The 25,923-nt window shown below is 36.5% G+C and overlaps 1 protein-coding gene across 6 annotated transcripts in view; it reads right to left on the reverse strand.

The window, feature by feature from the left end:
• Positions 1-25,923, reverse strand: part of SLC44A5 (solute carrier family 44 member 5) — a 401,632-nt gene that overhangs the window by 82,097 nt on the left and 293,612 nt on the right. For all 6 annotated transcript variants that reach the window (XM_003921402.4, XM_003921404.4, XM_074381023.1 and 3 more), the window contains one exon: positions 14,590-14,674. In XM_003921402.4, coding sequence (XP_003921451.2) covers positions 14,590-14,674 — 85 coding nt within the window. The remainder of the gene's footprint in view (positions 1-14,589; positions 14,675-25,923) is intronic.

The following is a 25,923-nucleotide window of genomic DNA, read 5'->3' on the forward strand; positions in this document are numbered from 1 at the left end:
CATCACCCTAAATGGTGCAGAGGCCTTTTTGGTAAGATGACCAACTAATACAGCAGCAAAGTATATCCACCCAAACAACCCAGTCCTTTTTTCTTCAGTAATGGATAATCGAGTAGTATCAGACATATATGAGGAATGTAAATGGATAACTTTTATATTTCTAATACAGATGGGGTTTCGCCATATTGGCCAGGCTAGATGTCTTCACATTTCTGAAAGGAATTGTTTTTAAAGCTACAATTCTATAGCTACACCATCAATCAAATATAAAGAAAGAAAAGAAAAGACGAAGAGACAAAAAAAGATGCTTAAAGAACTCAGCAAGTCTGCTTCTTATGCTTTCTTTTTTTAGGAAGGTAATTGAGAATATTCTCTATCAAAACAGGGGGGTCCACAGAAAGAGAAGCAGCCTTTGGATATAGGAAACAATAAATTTACATGCTTATACTAAAAATTATTTATATATAATTAAAAATTTAACTGGGCATTCTGTACTTTTATTTCATAAATCTGATAACTCTAGAAAAAGACAATTTAACAAGATAGAGAAGCCCCAGAATTAAAGCTATGCGATAGGCCTACAATTTGCCAGGTCCAGAGTAAAGCAAAAGATGGCACTCTGCAAGGCAGACCTTCAGAAAAAAAGGGGTTCTCTGAAAAATAGTGTGATTGAGATGGCAAAAAAAAAAAAAACCACAAAAAACAAAACACACACACACAACATTTTCCTGATGCAGGCAAATCTTGTGGGGAAAAAAAAAAGTGCTAGAAAGTCACTATTTTGAAGCCAACTAAAATGTGAGATGATCCTATACTGCTAATGAAGTGTGAGATTGGGCTTTGATATCAAGGACATGGTACAAATAAGAATGTAATGGCTTGACAGTGAATATGGTTTGCACACTTATAACAAAGCAAGTTTTCTGCTTCTTGGGTTTTTTTTTCCATATCATTTTCAAATACTGGAACCAACCTACCAACAGAATATGCAAGATTCTGTTGAAGTTGCAGAACTGAACATAATGGTGACAAATTTGATCATGTAAAATGGCATTTACAGAAAGTGTATTTCCAGAAAGTAAAAGGTGAAAGGGAAAGAAAAGGTAAACAGAAGGGTAGCAAGGATAATATCCTCCTAAATAAAGATGAGCCAAGACATGAACGAAAGTAGAAACAGGAAGTAGAATGAAAGAACAGGAAGTAGAGGTATTCCACGCTATCTACAGTCATGAAAGTAACTGTAAGGTAATCTAAAAGTAGTCATTTAACTACCAAATATGGGAGGAGGGGATCAGAAAAAGAGATAATGTGTAAAAGTTAAACATCTTCATTTTCCATAGCAGTCTGTCAAAGGATATTATCTAAAGTTAAAAAGCACAAGTAAAATAAGCTTATTATTTAAAGCTCTGCAAAAACAAGCTTCCAGAAGAACTAAAACCAGAGAGAGAAGAGATTGTCCCAGTGAAAGAAAAGTGTGGGTGAGGAGTCCTAAGATGAGAGACCATTGCTTTTATTACAAACTCTTTATTACTGTTTTGTTTTCACATGCATATATTATTTTGATACAAATTTTAAACATTAAACCAAATTGTGTGTGGAGGCTGGTAGTATGTTCAATCCAAGAGATTTGTGAGATACCCTTGCCATTTTGTCAGAGGTCAGTGAATAGAAAACTAAGTTGTTATTGCTTCACATAGATGCTGTATCAAATGCAAAGCTTAAATGGGAGGGACTTCAAGATGGTTGACTAGAGGCATAGAGAAGCCACCTTCACTACAAAGAAGAACCAAAATAACAAGTAGATAATCACACTTTGTATAGATCATCTAAGTGAGAATGTTGAAATTCAACAACAAAGTGACAGGAAACACCTAAAGCATGGAGGGAGAGTGAAGAGGTGGCATACTCAACCAGGATCAGCTGGGAATCTAGAGAGACTTTCCAATGCAGGAAAAGGGTGAGAAACCCCTAGCAGTCCACATTCCCAACACAAACTTCTGCTATTCTAGCCATGGGTGAGCCCCTTGACCTACTCAGGCCTTGTGACTAACATAGCAAATTGCCTGGAGACTGCACAATAGCATTGCTTCGGAAAGAGAACTCCTCCCTGAATTCTAAGAAGAAATAGCAAGGCACCATTTTCAGAGGCCGGTACCTATCATACTGCATCCTGTCCTAGGGATCATTAACCCTTGTATCTCCACATCAATGGAACCCCACTGATATCCCTTACTGGCAGCCAGGTGCTACTGATGGCTGCTGTCACCAAGGCCAAAGTGGAAGCCATTGGCAGTGATCCCACTGTGCCCAGCGTCAGGGCCACCATATATTTACAAGTTCCCTGAGGAAAGACTATTCTGTTTGTAGCTGCTGCCTAAGGCCAACTGTGTGATTATTAAAAATTAAAATCATATCAAGTTTCTTCTTAGACCACAATAGAATACAATTATAAATCAATAATAATGAGAGGAACTTGGGAAACTGTATAAATACATGGAAATTAAATAACATGCTTCTAAATGACGATTAGGTCAAGAAAGAAATTTGAAGAATATTAAAAAATTTGTTGAAACAAATGAAAATCAAAACACAACATACCAAAACTGATGGGATAGAGCAAAAGCAGCACTAAGAGGAAAATTTATGGCAATAAACACCTACATCAAAAAAGTAGAAAGACAATCTAACAATCTAACAATGTACCTCAAGGAATTGGAAAAGCAAGAACAAACCAACCCAAAGTTAGTAAAAATAAATAAATAAAACTCAGAGGAAAACAAAATAGAGACTAAAAATATGGAAACAATTAACAGAACATAGTTTTTATTTGAAAAAATATAAAATTAATAAGCTTCTAGCTAGGCTAACCAAGAAAAAAAAGAGAAAACTCAAAGAAATAAAATCAGAAATAAAAGCGGAGACATTACAACTGATACCACAGAAATGCAAAAGGCTGTTAGAGACTGTTATGAAAAACTATACACTAACAAACTAAAAAAAAAAAAAAATGGATACATTCATGGTCACATACAACCTACCAAGGTTGAATGAAGAAACAGAGAAACCAAACAGACCAATAACAAGTAATGAGACTGGATCAGTAATACAAAGTTTCCCCACAAAAAAAGTTCAGGACCAGATGGTTTCACTGCTGAATTCTATCAAACTTACAGAGAAGAATTAAAACCAATTCTCTTCAAACTATTCCAGAAAATTGAAGAGGAGAGAATTATTTCTAAGTCATTCTATGATGTCAGCATTGCTCTGATACCAAAACCAGACAAGGACATAGGAAAACAAATAAACAAAACACACACCACACACACACACACACACACACACACACACACCCCTACAGGTCAGTATCCCTGATAAACATAGACGCAAAAATCCTCAACAAAATTCTAGCAAACTGAATTCAGCAACATAGCAAAAAGGTAATTCACCATGATTAAGTGGGATTTATTTTTGAGATGAAAGGATGATTCAACATATGCAAATCAATAAGTATCACATCAACAGAATGAAGGACAAAAACTATATGATCACCTCAATAGACACTTTTAATAAAAAAGCATTTGATAAAATTCAACAGCCCTTCATAATAAAAACTCTCAATAAACTAGGCATAGAAAGAACATACTTCGGCTGGGTGTGGTGGCTCTCTCCTGTAATCGCAGCACTTTGGGAGGCCAAGGTGGGTAGATCATAAGGTTAGGAGTTCAAGACCAGCCTGGCCAACATGGTGAATCCTGTCTCTACTACAAATAGAAAAAGTAGCTGGGCATGGTAGTGTGTGCCTGTAATCTCAGCTACTCAGGAGGCTGAGGCAGGAGAATTACTTGAACACAGGAGGCGGAGGTTGCAGTGAGCACCATTGCACTCCAATGAGAGAGAGAGAGAGAGAGAGAGAGAGAGAGAGAGAGAGAGAGAGAGAGAGCACGAAAGAAAGAAAGAAAAAAACGAACTAACATTCCTCAACATAATAAAGGTCATATATGACAAAGTCATAGCTAATATCATAACAAATAGAAAAGCTGAAAACCTTTTCTCTAAGAATTGGAACAAGACAACAATTTCATCACTCCTATTCAACATAGTATTCAAAGTCCTAGCCAAGAAAAATCAGCAAGAGGAAGAAATAAAAGACATCCTAATTGGAAAAGAGAAAGTAAAATACCCATCTACGCAGATGACGTAAACTAAATCTGGAAAAACCTAAAGACGCCACTGAAAACTTTTAGAACTGGTAAGTGAATTTAGTAAAATTGCAGGATACAAAATCAACATGCAAAAATTAGCAGCATTTCTACACAACAATAATGAATTAGCCAAGAAAGAAATAAAAAAGGCAATCCCATTTACAATTGCTACAAAAAAATACATAGGGATAAATTTAACTAAGGAGGTGAATGACTTCTATAAGAAGAACTACAAAACACTAAAAATATTGAAGAGGATATAAACAAAAAGACACCCCATGCTTATGAGATCTGAATAATTAACATTGTTAGAATGACCATATTACCCAAAACAATCTGCAGATTCAACACAATCTCTACCAAAATACTAATGTCATTTTCACAAAAATTTATTAAAAAGTCCTAAAATTCATATGGTACCAAAAAGGAGCCTAAATGTCCAAAGCAGTCCTGAGCCAAAAGGAAAAAGATGGCAGCATCACATTAACTTTAAAATGTATTCCAAGGCAATAGTAACCCAAACAGCATGGTATATCAAAACACACATAGAGCAATGGAGCAGGATAAATAGCCCAAAAATAAATCCATTTACAACCAACTGACTTTTGACAAAAGTGCCAAAAACTACACTGGGGAAAGGACATATTCTTCAATAAATGATGCTGGAAAAAATTTGCATATCTATATGCAGAACAAAACTGGATCCCTCTCTTTCACCATATTCAAAAATTAACTAAAAATGTATTAAATACTTAAACATAGGACTCAAAATTATAAAACTACTATAAGAAAACATAGGATAACACTTCAGGACATTGTTCTGGGCAAAGATTTTATTGATGACCCTTAGAAGCTCAGGCAACCAAAACAAAATAAGACAAATAAGACTATATTAAACAAAAAAGCTTCTGTATAGTAAAGGATATAAATCAACAGAGTGAAGAGACAACTTGTTTAATGGGAGAAAATATTTTTATACTATTCACCTGATAAATGACTAACATCCAGAATGCACAAGGAACTCAAACAATGCAACATCTAGAAAACAAATAATCACATTACAAAATAAGCAAAGAATATGAACATACATTTCTCAAAAGAAGACATACTAATGACCAGAAGGTAATAAAGAAAAATGCACAACATCACTAATCACCAGGAAAATGCAAATCAAAATCATAATGAGATATCATCTTACCCCAGTTAGAATGGCTATTAGTAAAAACTCAGAGAAAACAGATGCCGGTGAGGATTCAGAGAAAAGGGAGCTCATACACTATTGGTGGGATTGTAAATTAGTACAGCCACTATGGAGAATTGCATAGTGATTTCTCAAAGAACTAAAAATAGAACTACCATATGATCTAGCAATCCCACTATTGGGCATTTATCCAAAGAAAAGGAAATCGGTATATCAAAGGAATATCTATACCTCTATGTTTATTGCAGCACTACTAACAATAGCCAAGATATGAAAGCAACTTGTATTCTTTGGCAGATGAATGTATTCAAAAAATGTGTAATACTCTTCAGCCATAAAAAAAAAAAAAGAATGAAATCACATCTTTGCAGCAACATGAATGGAAGTGGAGGTCATTATGTTAAAGGAAATAAGCAAGGCACAAATAGATGAATATCCAATGTTCTCACTCATATTTAGGACCAAAAAAGTTGATATCATAGATGTAGAGGTTGGAAAGGGTATGTGAGTGGGTCAAGGACTGGGAGTGAAAAGAAGGTGGTTAATGAGTTAATAGGTAATGGGTACAAACAAACAATTAGAAGGAATACATTTTAATGTTCCATAGCATGGGAAGATGACTAGAGATAGCAACAATGTATTGTATATTTCAAAGTAGCTAGGAGAGGGGACTTGCCTGTAATCCCAGCTACTCAGGAGGCTGAGGCAGGAGAATTGCCTGAACCCAGGAGGCGGAGGCTGCCGGGAGCTGAGACCGTGCCATTGCACTCCAGCCTGGGTAACAAGAGCAAAACTCCGTCTCAAAAAAATATGTTGTTAACACATAAAATAATAAATACTTGGGTGATGAATACACTAAATACCCTGACTTGAACATTACACATTCTATGCATGTAACAAAATATCACATGCACACCATAGATAGGTACAAATATTACATATCAATTTTTAAACATCTTAAATAGAAGAGCATTGTCCTCTTAATCTTTCTTGTTTCCTTATGTGAACCTCATGGGACCAGGTATTTCAGTCTTAGTAATGGTGCTGCATCAGACAATGTTCAAAGTTATTTTAGCACAACCTTTACAAGCTGAAGTTTTTGTAGTAGCCAGTAGGTGGCATCAAAAATCAATCAAGTTCTTGCTGTGTGTGTGTGTGTGTGTGTGTGTGTGTGTGTGTGTGTGTGTGTGGAAATCTCAAAGAAAAGGTCTGTACCTAAGTGTCATGAACAACTTTCCTGGAGCTCAAGAGGCAAAGAAGTTACACACAACAACAAAGCACTCCGTTTTTCTTTGAAGTCTCTGTTTCATCTCTTTTGACACTTTAAAAACCCCTGGTGTTTCTCCTAGAGTCTTTTTGGTTACATAAAATACAAAAGGCCAAACACTACATCTCAAATATTATCACACCACCTCTAAACATGGACTTTATGCTCAGTTATTAAGGAATGCCTTCCAGAGTTGAGAATCAAAGGATTGCCTTAAGTACATCATGACAATGGTTAAAGTCTAACAAGTAAGCTCCTCCATTTTAGAGCTGCCTAAATTTCTTACACATCTCTCTCTCTCTCTCTCTCTCTCACACACACACACACACACACACACACACACACACACACACATTTATTTGTGGCGTTTTAGAACATGTAATGACACTTTTTACAAGCTATGTTCAAGATTTTTAGTTCTGGGTTAAACAAGTAAAATGGAAAAGCAAGTTCACTGCAACTCTGTCCGTGTGCAGCCTAAACAGCCCAAGATTTAGGGTTAGAATGTGCTACCTTTGCCATTTAATAGACAGTTGAACCTTAGCAAGTACTTTAACCTTTCTGAATTTTAGTTTCCTAAATTTCTAAATGGTAGTAATAGTAATCAGACTCACTCAGTAGTGTTGTTGAGGATCTGATCAGATCCTTAAGCTGACTTGCACTTTGGGAGCAAGTCATTCTTATCTGTGTTACTCCATTTTTCTCATTCATTTCCCAATGAATTTACTCAGCACTTATTGTACTGCCAGACAATGCTGTAGGTTCTGAGGATACAACAGTGAAAAAGACAGAGAATGGTCCTGATTTCAAAGAACTCTGGGTCCAGCCAGGGAAGATAAAACTAACCAATTAATAACCAGGATAAATGCAGACAGCGATGAGTATCTAAGACAGTAAATCAAGATCTTGTGCCAGAGACTAGGGAAAGTAGTGGTGGAGTTGAGTGTGGCTGTTTCGGATGAAACTGTCAGCACTATATTTTAGTTTTAAGATAGCACACTGCACTTAACACAATAGATTGAAATCCTCAGCTTTCTTTACTCTATCCCTGAAGACTAAGAGACTTTTGAAGAAAAAAATCTGTGTCTTATTCGCTCTAGTATATTGCATAGTGGCTGGCCTATTGGAGGACCTCGACAATGATGAGGTATGGAATATGAACGTGCTTTATAAACAGAAAGCCAATGCATATTTCTCCTTTACATGACTATTTTCTCATTTAATTTTGGCTTCATTATCAGGAAATTAAGACTGAGGTAGCTTGTGTTCCATGCCTATAGGTCAGTGCTATTAGGAGGTAAAGTCAGAATTTGACTCCAGGGTATATATTCTTTTGAAAAAATGTTTACTTTTTTTTCTTTTAAAAGGGCTTTAATAACGAAGACAATCTCTTGTCTCGGCATATATACTTCTCTTTTAAATTCTTTAACTTTCAAAAATTTGGGGGGAATATAAAAGTAACATACATTTTTGGTAGAAACTTGTAATGCATAGAAACATAAAATAAAATAAAAATACTCATAATTTTCTTTCATTAATCTATAATGATACCTGCCATTAATTTTTTTATTTTTATTTTTGAAAATTCAGACAAGGTCTGGCTCTGTTGCCTAGGCTGGAGTGCAGTGGTGCAATCTCAGCTCATTGCAACCTCCACATCCTGGCCTCAAGCCATCCTCCCATCTCAGCCTCCCGAGTAGCTGACGCTACAGGCACTCCACCATGCCCAAAGAATTTTTGCATTTTTTTTTTTTTTTTTTTTGTAGAGATGGGGTTTTGCTATGTTGCTCAGTCTGGTCTTGAACTTCTGGGCTTAAGTGATTAGCTTGCCTTGGTTTCCCAAAGTGCTAGGATTATAGGCATGAGCCACCATAACTGGCCTAACTTTTCAATTAAAAAAAAAGCTTAATATTTTTCTACATACATGCTTATTGTGAACCATTGAAACAGCTCAAGAAGGCATAAGGAAGCAAAAATGTTCTTTTAAAAGTGTAAAATGGATTGGGTCACTCTTGCTGAACACCTTTCTCTGTCCTACTCTGCACTTATAAATAATCCAGATACTTTATCAGAGTCTATAGGACAGACAAAATATGACTTCTACCTGTTTCTCAGACATCTGCTTATTCCACCACCCTCTTTGCCAGCTACCTTTTGGCCTCCTGGATTCCTTCTCATCCTATTCCTGGAGTATCTTAGGGGTGCTCATGCCTCAGGACCTTTGCACTTATTGCCCTGGCTTGAATGTTCTTCCCAGGGCTTTTGAAAGGCTGGCGTCCTCCTGGTCTTCCTAACTTAGTTCAGAAGTCACCTCCTCATGAAAGTGCTCCCCTAACCCCATAACCACCAATCATTCTCCATTAATCCTACAATTCTATAAATATACTCTTGCATTTTCCTTGGTTACTTTTATGGTTTTATATTTTATATACAAAACCATCATTGCTTTAGTATTTCTTTTGGCATAAGACATGAGATAAATATCCAATTTTATTTTATTTTTGTGAATGGCATTTCAGTTAATTGAATACCATTTATTTAATAATCTTTCTTTCTGGTACTGATTTGAAATCCATCTTTATCACGTTCAAAATTTATATTTTTAATCGGATTTATTTCTGTCTGGTTTTATGATGGTTCCACACTGTTATAATAATATTACTATTATGATGTATTTATTCCAATATTTTCCCTTGATACCATTTTATAAGATTTGGCTGTGTCCCCACCCAAATCTCATCTTGAATTATAGCTACCATAATTCCTACATGTTGTGGGAGGGACATGATTGGAGATAACTGAATCATGGGGGCGGTTTCCCCATACTGTTCTCCTGGTAGTGAATAAATCTCATGAGATCTGATGTTTCCTAAATAGAAACCCCTTTCACTTGGTTCTCATTCTTTCTTGTCTGCCACCATGTAAGACATGCCTTTTGCCTTCCACCAGCCATGTGGAACTGTGAGTCCATTAAGCCTCTTTTTCTTTATAAATTACCCAGTCTCAAGTATGTCTTTATCAGGAGTGTGAAAACAAACTAATGGACTTTATTTTATACAATAAAACTTATGCTTACAAAGTTTTTAATATTAATTAAAATCTTACATTTCTGTAAATATTTTACAACTGAAAGTCTAAATATAATTTAGAATAACATTAAAGTTTTAAATAATACACATTTATTATAAGAATTAAAACAATCACAAAGCTTAAAAATGTACATTAGAGCAGCTTATAAGATTCAGAAACAAATATATAAATTTACATATCATTTATATTTATTTATATTTATATATTTATTATTTGTTATATAATGTTTTATTTCTATTTCAGTCCATATACAAAAATAAATTTTAAGGAAATTAGAAATTTAAATATAAGCAGGAAGCCATCAAAATACTAGAGAACTATTGGAGAATATTATTTTCAGGGGGAGAAATGCAATGATAACATATCCGCCAGAAACTATAAGGAAATATCAACAGAATCAACTGTTGAATATATGAACATAATTTTCAGTGGCCCCATTATATTTCATTAAATTGATAGGCCGTAATTTATTTTCATCCACGTATTGTTGGATATCTGTGTAGTTTCTAATATATTTTTATTTTGAATAATACTTTAATGAACATGTGTGGGTTAAGCGAGGATTATCTTTGAAAGATCATTATGTACTGAAATTTGTGCTGTCACATTTTTGTTTGACATAAGTAGGTCATTGGCTTAGGTCTGGAGAACTTATTGTTACAAATTCCCTTTTAAAAATAAACCCTCTTAAAGAACTAGAGATTTAGAGATTTGTATGGTTTCTTTTACCACTTGGTGCTCTCTTTGTCCTTTATAGTATAAAGGTTGCAAAGGTTTTGTCGGCAATGTCTAGGATTTTCTGAGTTATTGAAGTTAAAATAAGAATTACCTCCCTGGATCAAAATTTAGTCTAGTTGTCTCTAACAGGCAATGAGGAGTCAACTAGTCCCCTGTATATTTATCCTGACATGATTAGGGATTTGTCCCCTCCTTAAATTTCTGGGTTTTCTTGATTATGATAATTCTGCTTCATGAATTTTGTTAACCTTTTTCTGAATCTGTTTTTTTTTTCTTTTTATTTACATTTTTAGATTGTTTTTCAAAATATCAATAGTTTTTTAGGTACAGATGGTTTTTGGTTCCATGGATGACTTCTTTGATGGTGCACTCTGAGATTTTAGTACACCCTTCACTTGAACAATGTACACTGTACCCAATATGTTGCCTCTTATCCCTCACCTCCTCATAGTCTCCCCACCCTTGATTCCCCTAAGTCCATTATATCACTTCGTATGTTTGTGAGTGTGTGTGTGTGTGTGTTTATGTGTGTGTGTGTCCTCATAGCTTAGCTCCCACTTATAAGTGAGAACATCCGGTATTTGGCTTTCCATTCCAGAGTTACTTCACTTAGAATAATGGTTTTCAGCTCCTTTCAAGTTGCTGCAAAAGGCATTATTTCATTCCTTTTTTATGGCTGAGTATTTCATGGTTATATACATTTTCTTTATCCACTTGTTGGTTGATGGGCACTTACATTGGTTTCATATCCTTGTGCTGCTACAAACATTTTTTAAATAGTGATTTCTTTTCCTTTGGGTAGATACCCAGTAATGGGATTGCTGAATCAAATGGTAGATCTATTTTTAGTTCTTTAAAAAAACTCCATACTGTTTTTCACAGTGGTTGTACTATTTTACATTCCCACCTGCCATGTCAAGATGTTCCCTTTTCACCACATCCATGCCAACATCTATTGTTTTTGACTCTTTAATTATAGCCATTCTTGCAGTAGTAAGGTGGTATCTCATTATGGTCTTAATTTGCATTTCTCTGATGACTAGTGTGTTAAGCATTTTTTCATATATTTGTTGGCTATTTTTACATATTCTTTTGAGAAATGTCTATTCATGTCCTTAGAGCACTTTTGATGAAATTGTTTGCCTTTATTCTTAATGATATGTTTGAGTTCCTTGCAGATTCTGAACACTAGTCCTTAGTCAGATGCATAGTTTGCAAATACTTTCTCCCACTCTTTGGGTTGTCTATTTGCTTATTTATTTTGCTGGTCAGAAACTTTTTAGTTTAATTAGGTCCCATTTCTTTATTTTTGTTTTTGTTGCATTTGTTTCTGGGGTCTTAGTCATGAATTCTTTCCCTAAATCAATGTCTAGAATAATTTTTCCAATGTTTTCTTCTAGAAGTTTTATGGATTCAGGTCTTAGATTTAAGTTTTTGCTCCATCTTGAGTTGATTTTTGCATGAAGTGAGAGATGAGGATCCAATTTCATTTTTCTACTTGTAATTTGCCAGTTTTTCCAGCACCATTTGTTGAAAAGGATGTCCTTTCCCCAATTTATGGTTTTTTTTTTTGCTTTGTCAAAGATCAGTTGGCTGTTAAGTATTTGGCTTTTTTTTCTGGGCTCTCTATTCTGTTCCATTGGTCTATGTGCCTCTTTTTATACCAGTACCATGCTGTTTTAGTGACTATGGCCTTAACATATAGTTTGAAGTCAGATAATGAGATGTCTCCAGATCTTACTTAGTCTTGCTTTGGCTATGTGGGCTCTTTTTTTATTCCATATAAAATTAGGACGCTTTTTCTAGTTCTGTGAGGAATCATGGTGAATGGAAATTGCATTGAATTTGTAGACTGCTTCTGGCAGTATGGTCATTTTCACAATTTTAATTTTACCCATCCATTAACACAGGAAGTATTTCCATTTATTTGTGTCATCTATAATTTCTTTCAGCAGTGTTTTGTAGTTTTCCTTGTAGAGATCTTTCACCTCCTTGGTTAAGTGTGTTTCTAGGTACTTTATTTTATGTAGATGTTATAAAAGGGATTGAGTTCTTGATTTGATTTTCATCTTGGTCATGGTTGATGGATGTTACTAATTTGTGTACATGCACATTGATTTTGTAACCTGAGACTTCACTGAATTCATTTATCAGGTCTAGGAGCCTTTTGGATGAGTTTACAGTTTTCTAGGTATGTGATCATATCATCAGCAAATAGAGACAGTTTGACTTCCTCTTTTCCAACTTGCCTGTTAGTTCTTTTTCTGTGTGTGATTGGTCTGGCTAGGACTTCCAGTACTATATTGAATAGAAGTGCTGCATGTGGACATTCTTGTATTGTTCTAGTTCTCAGAGGGAATGCTTTCAACTTTTCCCCATTTAGTATGATGTTGGAGGTGGGTTTGTCACAGACGCCTTTTATTACTTTGAGGTAACTTCCTTCTATTCCTTTTTGTTGAGGGCTTTCATTAGAAAGTAATGCTAGATTTTATCAAATGCTTTTTCTGCATCTATTGAGATGCTCATAGGATTTTTGTTTTTAATTCTGTTTATGTGATGTATTATATTTATTAACTTGCATGTGTTAAGCCATCCCTACATCCCTGATACAAAACCCACTTGATCATGATATATTATCTTGTTGATATCCTGTTGGATTCACTTAGCTAGTATTTTGGTGAGAATTTTACATTTATGTTAATCAGGGATATCGGTCTGTAGCTTTTGTTTTTGTTACGTTCTTTCCTGGTTTTGATATGACGGTGATACTGGCATCATAGAATGATTTAGGGAGGAGTACCCTTGTCCCTATCTTTTGGAATAATTTTAGTAGGATCGGTACCAATTCTTTGAATATTGGTAAATTTCAGGTGTGAATTCATCTGGTTTTGGAATTTTTTATTGGCATTTTTAAAAATTACTGTGCATCTATTTTTAAAGTCTGTGTATCCCGTGTTGGTGGTATAGTGGTGAGCATATTGCCTTCCAAAATCTGTATATCTCTTGAAATAATAGGCTCTATGGTTATAAGTGATCTGCATAGACAACATAACTGAAGTGTCCTCAGCTATGTTTGTTGTTGTTGTTGTTGTTGTTGTTGTTGTTGGAAGTGAGGGGTGTGGTTGCTTTGGGGTTTTTTGTTAACCATCTAAAACAGGCGTCCCCAAACTTTTTACACAGGGGGCCAGTTCATTGTCCCTCAGACCGTTGGAGGGCCACCATATACTGTGCTCCTCTCACTGACCACGAGTGAAAGAGGTGCCCCTTCCTGAAGTGTGGTGGTGGGGGTGGGGGGACGGATAAATGGCCTCAGGGAGCCGCATGAGGCCTGCGGGCCGTAGTTTGGGGATGCCTGATCTAAAACCAGCTTTTATAGAAACTGAACTGGTTTTGAAGAACCAGAATTTCCAGCAACAACCCCATGTTTCCACAAAGAAGAAATGGACCAGTGAGATACGAGGAAAAGTTTTCTAAAAATGTGAGATGTATGTGGGGGTTGCTTGTGTGTGTGGTTTGTTTAGGTTAGAAAAATAGACAATGTGCTTTCAGAAATGCAAACTTCTATTATGATTATCATTAGAAAGAAATTTGATAGAACATTCTTCCTTATTTGTTTCAGCTAACCAGGAACATTGTCCACAGCAGCCATTGCCTGGAAAAGGATACCAAGCATTGAAGACTTTCTGGGTGTTCTCCTCACTTTGAAATGTGGAATGATTTATCAGTAGACTGTAAATAATCCTAAAAACTGGACTGTCTAGCTTTGTAGCAGCTACTCACATCTCAGTTTTCTAATAGACCACTTATAAAACATTTAAAAATATACCTTCTGATAAAATCACTGGTCCAATCTATTCATTATAATTATATTTTTATAAGTAGAGTCTTCATGCATTCTAGTAAAATGCTGCATTAAGTCATATAATATAAAATTTCCCAGCTGCTTATAGCTATCTGTTAGAAAAGGGGAGGGAAAGCCTCCTTTATAAATTTAAATCTTCTTAAGAAGTATAGCAAGATTACTGTAAAAGTGATATCTAAGTTCTAGTTTAGACAGTAAAATCACACAAAGTAAAGGTGGCCATACTCACTCATTGGGGGTGCCCTTCTGGCCACAAAAGTGGCCCTGGCTGTCTGTAGGATAGGTCGCTCTTCTGGGGTCCCCATGTACCCAGGCTGTAGGAACAAGGACAAAAATGCTATCAGCAAAAGCTGGCTAAAGGCAGTTTGATTTTAGATATTAGAATGAACCACTGCAACACACTAACCTCTTCCCTCAGTCATAGAAGATTATTGATTTTCTTCAAAGAGTAATTTCTTAATGAAAAGTAAAATAAAATATGGATGAACCAGTCAGAAAGCACATTTCTCTTATTCTCTCAGGGTACTAGCCAAAACATGAGGTAATGCACTTAGAAAATGACATTTATTAAAATGTGAATTAGAGGGCACACTATAAAAGCTCAGTTGGCTAGAAGTCACTTTTTCTAGGGTTCCAAACAAAATGACTTCATAGCAGACCTAATACATTTACAATAAATAATGTGATGTAACACTTTGTTTACACATAAGTGAAGATCATTAAAAAATTCAAAGCAATGAAACCATAATGCCCAATTCAAATTTATGGTTTCTTTATGATTTTGTGTGGCATTATAAAGGCAAACCATAGTAACTGCAGAGGCAATATGTAATAAAGATTTACCATAAATGTTGTCTGATAATCTCAGAGCTTAACAGAAATATCAAGTAATCTCAAACTTCATGAAAATTAAGGACTTAATTTTCTATGAAGATGATAGGCTCAAACACATCACCCTAATTTTTTAAGAATTACAAAAAACTTGACAGACCATAGGACGACAGAGAGTAACATACATCAGGTCAATTAGGAAATGCTCTCTAATGTTAGTTGAGTATTTCTGACTTCTCCAATTTGACTAACACAGTTCCTAAAATTCCGGGAAGCACGCTGGTCATCTAATGCTTGCCTCTGAATATGGAAACATATCTCTTTGTCCTTTGCTTCCTTTAACATTTGCCCAGCTATCTCCTTCCTCACATTTATTGGATTTGACATTTCACGTTATAATTCAATCACCCTTATGTATATGGCCTGTGTGACTTGGGAAGATTAAAAAAAATCAATTCCAAATGAGAATTTTAATATGGAAGAAAAATTTTTCTCAGTAATTTTTCTCATTAATCTAAGCCTTTCTTTTTAGTATCGAAGCACTCACAAAAGTCTCCTTTGTCTAATTCTTTCTCCAATGTCATAGAGGCCAAATTGGTTTCATCTTCTAATACTTTCTTATGAAATCTGACTCATTCGGGTGGCTCTCAGCTGCCATATCTTCCCGTCTCTATTTCCCAGAATAAAGAAAGTGGACTACAAGTAAGGCATTTAAATAACAAAGTATTCAATGTATGTTGTTTCCAGACTCTATTTTATTACATTCTGCTTCTACATCTTAGTTTGTTATATTTTGGCTAAATCTAAGAGATTTAATTTTACCTATTTTTCTGTAATGTTTTTAAAGCTTTATTCCAAAATATCTTATTTTTTCTATACAATTATTAATTCAGAAACCAGTACCCAAAGCATTTGGATTGCTAGATTTTCCCTGAGTGAGTCACTTAATTATTTTGAGTCTTGACTTTCTAATTTGTTACTGCAAAATGAGTATAATAATATCCAATCCCACAAGAATGTTGAGAATATAAAAGAAGATAATGAAAGTAGAATGACTAACATGGTGTTTGGCATACAATATGGACTCAGTAATATTAGCTTTTGTCTTATTTGGGTTTCCCCAAAAGCAAAATCTAAGACAAGAACTTTGATGCAGGTGGTTTATCTGGGAAGCTGAAGTGGGTATGAGGGAAGGTGAGATGGAAGAGAGTTTTATTCCAGGAAGGGAAGTTTTATCTAGGAACCTGAAGTGGGTATGAGGGAGGAGAGACTGAAGGGAGCAAAGCCAATTAAGTGAATGTTAATGAGGGGAATAGTGCTGTGGGCAGCTGGGGCTCCATCCCACTGGGAAACTTCTGCAGAACCATGTGGAACATGCCTGTTGGTGTGAATTGTAAAACTGCCCACCACAGCTGCAAAAAAACCCTCAGGTGGGTCAAGAGAAAGCAGGGTCAGGTGTCAGCAGCATCTGCTATCGTTTTTGTTCCCTTATTCATCATAAATTAGCTAAAGAATTTAGTAAATGACTTCCCATACCGGAAGTCATACCAATGTGACTTTATGTGAGAGTTCTCAAGAAATACACAAAAAGGGGAGAATAAGGTTTGTAGATGATTTAGAGAACAGGTGAGACTTGAGAAAGACTTTGAAAAATGATTAGGATTTGGACATGTGGCTAGAAGTAGGAAAGGATTTATAGATTGAGGAAATAGTAAATAATAAGTGCTTTCATTTTTTAATTGCTCACAGTATGACATGCTGTGTAACTTGATTACACTCATTGTTTCAGTTGAGGCTCAGAGCAAACCTCAAGGTAGGTATTACTTTCACCTGAATTGTATAGAGGCAGCTCAGAGTTTAATTTACTTCTAAAAATCACACAGCTTTAAGTGAGATAAACAAGGTGTGAACTCATGTTTGTTGCTTGCTTTCTATAGCTTGTGGTTTTAACCACCAAACTTGAAAGGTGATAATGCTTCCTGCGAAAGGATAGAGTAGGAATGAGCTTGTTAACAGGGGTAAAACAAGGACATCAGCTAAATAAGGATAAGCAAAATGCTCATAACATAGGAAAAGAAATGACAGGCAATTTTAGAGCTTTTGCCATTTGGGGAGAAAAGCTTCATACTTGTGGAAGGGAGTGGGGGTGGAGAGGGAGCATATCTGATTGGGAGGGATCTGAGGGTCTAGAGATAAAGGAGAGGGATGAAGATGGAAGTGTCAAGAGAAGAATTCTCCTTCTTGACTTTCTAGTTTTGAGTTGTAGCAGGTGGTTGTGTTGACTGAGTTGCTGCTACACCTCTCCACACAGCCTCTGGCACAGAAGTTGTGCTGCAGGTGGTCTGTGTTTGAGCTGAAACATAAAGACTTTGAGCTGAAAGGAAGGAAAAAAGGAGATGGCAGCAGCCATTATTTTGTCCGTTTTTATAAATTAGGGAGGTTCTGACATTTTATTCCTTTTCTTGGAATTTTTTAATTCATGGAACATACAGAACTGTGCTGTCCAGTATGGTACAGACACTATCTATGGGTCTATTCAGCACTTGAAATGGCTTATCCAAATTGGAACATACTGTTAATGTAAAATACACATCATATTTTAAAGACATTATAAACAACAACAAAGAAGATTATCTTAATTTTTATATTGATTACATTTTAAATGATATTTAGTATTTAAGTAAATATATTGTTATTAAAATTAATTTCACCTCTTTCTTTTTATGCTCTTAAATGTAGCTATCAGAAAATTTAATCTTACACATGTAATTAACTTTATGTTTCTCCTTGACAGATCTGTTCTAGTAGAAAGAACAGTGTTAAGGGCTTCTTACATAAGGTGACTGAGAGTGCTGTAACATCACCAGTTTGTATGATAGTCATTCTCAAGCACATCATATGCAACATGTCCTTTTCATAATAAATATTTTACAATGCCCCTTGTACAATCTTGAAATAGTCACAGATAACATAACTCAGCCACACTCATAATTTCCTTTAAAAAGTCAATAAAATATCCTATGCAATACAAATGAGAAATAATAAAAAGTAATTTATAATTAAATAGTATGCACATCAATACGCAAATGCTCAAATGTGACTCAACTAGAAGACATGTGAGTAGTCAAGTGCTTACACCTATAGGTAGAATCAACAAATGTAGCCGCTTTAAGTGCAGGAGGATGCATGTATATTGAATAGGAAAATCAAATACAAGTGTTTTTAATGATATGATTTTCCTAAATGAACAAATTTTAGTAAATTCTAACAACAAAAAAGTAGAATCTTCTTTCAAATTCCCTTGGTACTTATTAAAGTCATGCAAAAGTAACTTTTGTTATTTTATTTATTTTTATATTTTTATTGATATAGTTGTATATATTTTTATGGACATGATATTTTGATACATGTATGCAATGTTTAATGATCAAATTGGGATCATTGAAATATCTATCACCTGGAACATTTTTCTTTTTTTTTTTTTTTTTTGAGACCAAATTTCACTCTTGTTGCCCAGGCTGGAGTGCATGATCTCAGCTCACCGTAACCTCTGCTTCCTGGGTTCAGAGATTCTCCTGCCTCAATCTCCCAAGTAACTGAGATTACAGGAATGCGCCACCACACCCAGCTAATTTTGTATTTTTAGTAGAGATGGGGTTTTCTCTTTGTTGGTCAGGCTGGTCTCGACCTCCTTACCTCAGGTGATCTGCCCGCCTTGGCCTCCCAAAGTGCCGGGATTACAGGCCTGAGCTACTGTGCTCAGCCTGGACATTTTTCTTTGTGTTGGGAACACTACAATTCTTGTCTTCAAGCTATTTTGGAATATACAGTAAATTACTGTGAACTACAGTTTCCCCACACTGTCAGATACTAAAATGTATTCCTTTGAATGGCATATTTGTACTCATTAACCAACTTCTCTTCATCCCTTCCTTCCTCATTCCCTTTCCAGCCCTGCTAATGACTGTTCTACTCTCTGCCTTCATGAGATCCACTTTTTTAAGCTTTTGTAATCTCAGAACAGAATTTCTAGATTCACATATGTGAAAACAAGTTTTCGTCTACATCACTGGGACATGGGAAAGTCAGGCAGAAAGTGAGGTGTAGAAGTAAGCCACCTTGAAGGCACAGCCTCCGCCTGACTCAAGCCTTCAGTTGACTGCAGCTTTGGCTTTCATCATGACCACAACTTCATAAAGGACCTGGAGCCAGAACCACCCCACCAAGCCATTTCCACATTTCTGACCATGGAAATTGTGAAATAAGAAATATTTGTTTTTTAAGTTCCCAATTTTGAGGGTAATTTACAATACAGCAATAGATAATAAATTATTTAGTTTCTAAAAATCTTTTTTAAATTCAGAATTTATCTTATAGCTAAATGTTTTACCCGTTGGCTTATATTTTGAATTAATGTATAGTATCCCCAGTTTTCTTTTTTTTTAACTTATAAAGTGTATTTTTACATGTATGCATGTATATATGTATGTACGTGTTTTTATTTCAATAGGTTTTGGGGGAAGAAGTGGTGTTCAGTTACATGGATAAATCCTTTAGTGGTGATTTCTGAGTTTTTGGTGCAACTGAGCTGTGTACATTCTACCCAATGTGTAGTCTTTTATCTCTCAACTCCTCCCACTTTTTCCATAGAGTCCTCAAAGTATGTTGTATCATTTACATGCCTTTGCATCCTCATAGCTTAGCTTCCAACTATAAGTGAAAACATACGATGTTTGGTTTGGCATTCCTGAGTTACTTCTCTTTGAATGATGGTCTTCAATTTCATCCAAGTTGCTGCAAATGCCATTATTTCATTCCTTGTTATAGCTGAATAGTAGTCCATGTTATATATAAAACACCTTTTCTTTATCCATGTTGATTGATAGGCATTTGAGCTAGTTCCATATCATATGGTGTGGACCTGTGTCTCCACTAAAATCTCATCTTGAATTGTAATCTGAATTATAATCCTCACGTGTTGGAGAAGGGATCTTGTGGGAGGTGATGAAATCACGGGGGTAGTTTCATCATGCTGTTCTCATGATAGTGAGTTCTCATGAATTCTGATGGTTTTATAAGGGACTTTTCCCTGCTTCACTCTACATGTCTCCTTCCTTCCTCCATGTGAAGAAAGATGTGTTTGCTTCTCCTTCTGCTGTGATTGTAAATTTCCTGAGACCTGCCCAGCCATGCTGAACTGTGAATCAATTAAGCCTCTTTCCTTTATAAATTAGCTAGTCTCAGGTGTGGCCTTTTTAGCAACATGAGAACAGAATAATACAGCAAAATGGTACCAGAAGTGGGGTGCTGCTATAAAGATACCCAAAAATGTGGAAGTGACTTTGAAACTGTGTAATAGGCAGAGGTTGGAACACTTTGGAGGGTTCAGAAGAAGACAGGAAAATGTGGGGCAGTTTGGAACTTCCTAGAGACTTGGAGGGCTCAGAAGACAGGTAGATGTGGGAAAGTTTGGGACTACTTAGAGACTTGTTGAATGACTTTGACCAAAATGCTGGTAGTGAAATGGACAATGAAGTCTAAGCTGAGATGAGGAACTTCTTGGGAACTGGAGCAAGATGACTCTTGCTATGCTTTAGCAGGAAGAATGGTAGAATTTTGCCCTTGCGCTAGAGATCTGTGGAACTTTGAACTTGAGAGAGATTATTTAGGGTATCTGCTGGAAGAAATTGCTAAGCAGCAAACTTTCAAGAGGATGCGGAGCACAAAAGTTTGGAAAATTTGCAGCCTGACAATGCAGTAGAAAAGAAAAACTCATTTTCTGGGGAGAAATCCAAGCCTGGTGCAGTAATTTGCCTAAGTATCAAGCAGCCAGATGTTAATCACCAAGATAATGGGGAAAATGTCTCCAGGGCATGTCAAAGACCTTCAAGGAAGCCCCTGTGATCTCATGCTCAAACCCTAAGAGGGAAAATGATTTTCTGGCCTGGGTCCAGGGCCTCCCTGCTGTGTTCAGCCTAAGGACTTGGTGCCCTGCATCCTAGCCACTCCAGCTATGGCTATAAGGGGGTAGAGTACAGCTCAGGCCATTGCTACATAAGCTTAAAGTTCCAAGCCTTGGCAGCTTCCATATGGTGTTGGCCCTGTGGGTACACAGAAGACAAGAATTAAGGTTTGGGACCCTTCATCTAGATTTCAGAGGATACATGGAAATGCCTGGATGTCCAGGCAGAAGTTTGCTTCAGGCGTGGAACCCTCATGGAGAACCTCTGCTAGGGCAGTGCAGAAGGGAAATACAAAGTCAGAATCCCCACACATAATTCCTGCTGGGGCACTGCCTAGTGGAACTATGAGAAGAGGCCCACCATCCTCCAAACACCAGAATGGTAGGTCCACTAACAGCTTGCATAATGCAACTGGAAAAGGCACAGACACTCAATGCCAACCAGTGGAAACAGCTGGGAAGGTGGCTATACCCTGCCAAATCACAGGGGTTGACATTCCCAAGACCATGGAAGCCCAACTCTTGCATCAGCATGACCTGCATGTGAGACATAGAATCAAAGGAGATCATACTTTTGAAACTTTACAGTTTAATGACTGCCCTATTGGATTTCAGACTTGCATGGGACCTATAGACCCTTTGTTTTGGCCAATTTCTTACATTTGGAATGGGTGTATTTACCCAATGCTTGTATCCCCATTATATCTAGGAAGTAACTAACTTGCTTTAGATTTTACAGGCTCACAGGGAGAAGGAACTTGCCTTGTCTCAAATGAGACTTCGGACTTAGACTTTTGGTTTATGCTGAAATTTGTTAAGACTTTATGGAACTGTTTAAAAGCATAATTGTATTTGAAATGAGAAGCACATAAGATTTGGGAGGGGCCGGGGTAGAATAATATGGTCTGGCTCTGTGTTCCTACCAAAATCTCATCTTGAATTATAATTGAATGTAATCCCGTGTGTTGTGGGAAGAACCTCATGGAAAGTCACTAAATCATGGGATGCAGTTCCCCTATGCTGTTCTTGTGATAGTGAACAGCAAGTGAACCATATAGATCATGAGATCTAACAGTTTTATAAGGGGCTTTTCCCCCCTTTGCCCTGCCCTTCTTCTTCATGCCACCATGTAAAGAAGAATGTGTTTGCTTCCCCTTCCACCATGATTATAAGTTTCCTGAGGCCTCCCCAGCCATGCCGAACTGTGAGTCAATTTTTCTTTCCTTTATAAATTACCCAGTCTCAGGTATGTTTCTATTAGCAATGCAAGAGTGGACTAATACACCATATTTTTGCATTTGCGAATCGAGCAACCATAAACATGCATCAGTTCTGGTAGTATAGGAAGGATACAAGGTTTCCCTAGGATGGCATGGATAAGTATTCAGGTTTCTCAGGAGCTGGGCAGGACCATGGAGCTTCCAAGAGACTATGTCCTTTGTCTTCAAAGATTTTCAGCTGTCTTACAGAGCCTGCAGCAGCAAGCCCTAAACAAACTTTTATGCTTGAAGGAAATAGTTTCACCATCTTCTTTTTTCAAATTAAATATTCATAATAATTAGAAAATACACCTTTAAATTTATTTTGTGTTAAGCTTATAGCTACACTTTCTAGGATTTTGTATTTTTCAGTCCTTACTGTATGATTTAACACATGGACCCTAAATTTGATTTAAAATATTCCTTGAGGCCTAAACTATTACACAGTATCTGATATTTATTTACCTTAGTTCTTAAAGTAAACCTGAAAAAAAAAGCTTTATATTTAAATTCCAGTCTAGAATATGATCAAACTCCCTTTCATTCATTCACACTGAATTGTCAATTGTCACATTTCTATTTATTCAGTCATTCATTAATTGAATAAATGATATAGGCACACATAAACTCTAAAGCAGGCATCCCCAAACTATGGCCTGCAGGCCGCATGCAGCCCCCTGAGGCAATTTATCTGGCCCCCTGATGCACTTCAGGAAGGGGCACCTCTTTCATTGGTGGTCAATGAGAGGAGCACAGTATGTGGTGACCCTCCAACGGTCTGAGGGACAGTGAACTGGCCCCCTGTGTAAAAAGTTTGGGGACGCCTGCTCTAAAGATATAGAGATGAATATATCTCATATTTGGTATAATACTATTTCTTAACACATTCTTCCTAAGGAAAGTATATACGATACTGATTGGCAGTGCAGAGGGAAGATAGGTTCTGAAGATTGTTAATATATTCTCTCAAGTTCAACCAAGTCATGGCCTCAATTTCAGTTGCTCTTGAAGTTGTTGTCTCTATGCTAGAACAAATAAAACCAGCTTCTGTCACCTTGGCTGCAGCAACAGATCTAACAATTGCTTCCTCCTTTTTCTAGTAAGTAGATAACCTTACGGGCATTCGCTTTTACCTGGCTAGGATAGTACTACATCTTCACTTTCTTCCCTCAAGGTTATGTGACCTTCTAGCTCTTTGCCACAATTTAGTCTACAGGGTTTTGATAATAACCTTACTCCACAGGATACCACACAGATTCCTTACATTCATAGCATCATGCTGATAAGATCTGGGGAATAGTGGTTAGCATATAATCTTGACGCCTTATAAAGACACATGTGTGCTAATGAGTAGGAGAAAAATCTCATGACAATACAGGAGTCTTCCACCTCAGTGAAGTTTCTGAGGGATCCAGTAGTTACATCTTCCTCAAAGTGAAAGATAAGTTACTGCAGCTTACATTTTCTGCAATTAAAAGGGGCGCAAGACTAGTTGCCAGATTTGAGTAGAGCTCAGAGAAATAAAATACTTTTCAGATAATTCAGGCTACTGTACAAACAGGTATGCCACTGGGTCTGAAATATTTGTTGGAGAACAAGATACTTTATGGGGGCCTGTGGTAAATGCGTATTAGAGAGTCACAGCAGAGGTCCCTAGGGTGTTGGAGAAAAATCCATTTTTTTTCCCAGAAAATAACTATTCTTCTTTTGAGAAACAGCCCCTTGACCTGAATGATCACTCAATGATATGAGCTTCCCATCACGATGTTTAATGGATACATTTGGTCCATCAAACCTAAAGGTGCTTGTGCTCAGTAGCACTCCACTCTCAATGGAAATGACATATTCCTACAATGCTTCAGAAGGTCATAAAGGCTCAAGAAAGTTACATAAAAAGAATTCCTACAATATATTAACTACTGATGTCAACAGGTATGTGTTAGAGAAACATATACATGAAAAGGTCCCTTTGATCATGGGAACTTAATTATGGAAAGGTCCCTCTGATCAGCTGACTGAGAAGGAAAAAATTAAACCAAATTTATAGAGGGCTGTGGAGGATCTGTTGGCATTAATTAGGGTAAATTTCTCTGGTTGTCTACTTTGACTGGAAGAGTAGATCTGAATCATTTAGTCTATTCATAGATAGAAGCCAATGATTTGGCTACATTGTCATGGACTAGAAAAGAAAAATATTTGACAGTCAATGGCCAGGAAGTTTGAGAAATAACTATAAGGATTGATCTCTAAATGGACCCAGGATATGAAGATATTTATGTCTCATGTGGCTGCTTAGTGAAGCCACTGCTGTAGAGGTAGTTTTCAATAATCAAGATGGAAAACCACTTGTTCAATGACTTTGTGAAAAAGTAAGCATGATAACAGGGATGAAGATTATGTGTGGGTTTTGATAACATGGACTTGTACTCACAAAAGATGACCTGGCTTCTAACAATGTGTATGCAACAAATTTATCAGCAGAGATTATCAACACTGAAACCCATTCACCCAGAAGTGGCAAGCATAATGGAATAGTAGAATATCCTCCTGAAGAGCCAGTTATATCTTCCGGTAGGATACAATAACTTTGGAGACTGGGGAACTGTTTTCTAGAGTACGGCAGGGTCCTAGCAGAAACATGTTAAACTCATAGGGAATAACTGAACAGAGTTAAATAAAGGAAATATTCATAAAGGCATGAACAGAATAAAGAGAAGTAAGAAGGAGTTGATGTAGAACCCAGAGGTTGGCACCAATAGGGAGCTGTTTCCAGCCCTAGGCCTGAAGAGGCACAGGAGGACTAACCCAAATCCCGGAGGTGAAGCTAAATGGAGAGAGCTCACTGATAGCACTGACAGGAACAGGAGACTTAGGTAGAGAGCCAACCTGTTATGACCCATCAGCAAGAGAGCCAGAGGAAGAAATTCTACAAACTCAAACTCCTACACTCCAATCTCACCAAATTAGAAGCAGAGGACAAGAGAGCCATTTGGTGTAACCTATAAATGCCAGCTTCCCAGGGGACAGAGCAGGATGAGAATAAGGAATAGATTTGGAGAGGAAAATGAAAAATGCCCATCCCATATTCCAAACAAGTGATCAGCCTATTCAAGAGTGGGACTTCAGATATATACATCAAGACATTCAGCACTTCATTTAAAAACTATATAAGGTTTTCAGACTTTCTTTAATCAGAATTCACTGCCACATGAAACAGCAACAGTAAAAAGAAGGAAGACACACCTAAAGTTCAAAGTCTATGAATTGGAAGGAGAGTAGGATGTAAAAGATGGGACAAAGCATATCCTTAAAACAGATTTGTAAAAAATAGATACAGAATTGAAGACAGCAGAAAAATGACCAAATTACCAAGAAATGAAAGTAGGCTTTTTATAACACCTTTTTTTTGTTTTTGTTTGTTTTTTAGCATTTTACTTTTTGCTGATTAATATACTTATTTTTCCTGATTATTCTAAATAGATGTTAGACCACCACTATTCAATATTTTATT

Source organism: Saimiri boliviensis, chromosome 11 (assembly GCF_048565385.1).
Source record: "Saimiri boliviensis isolate mSaiBol1 chromosome 11, mSaiBol1.pri, whole genome shotgun sequence".
NCBI lineage: Eukaryota > Metazoa > Chordata > Mammalia > Primates > Cebidae > Saimiri > Saimiri boliviensis.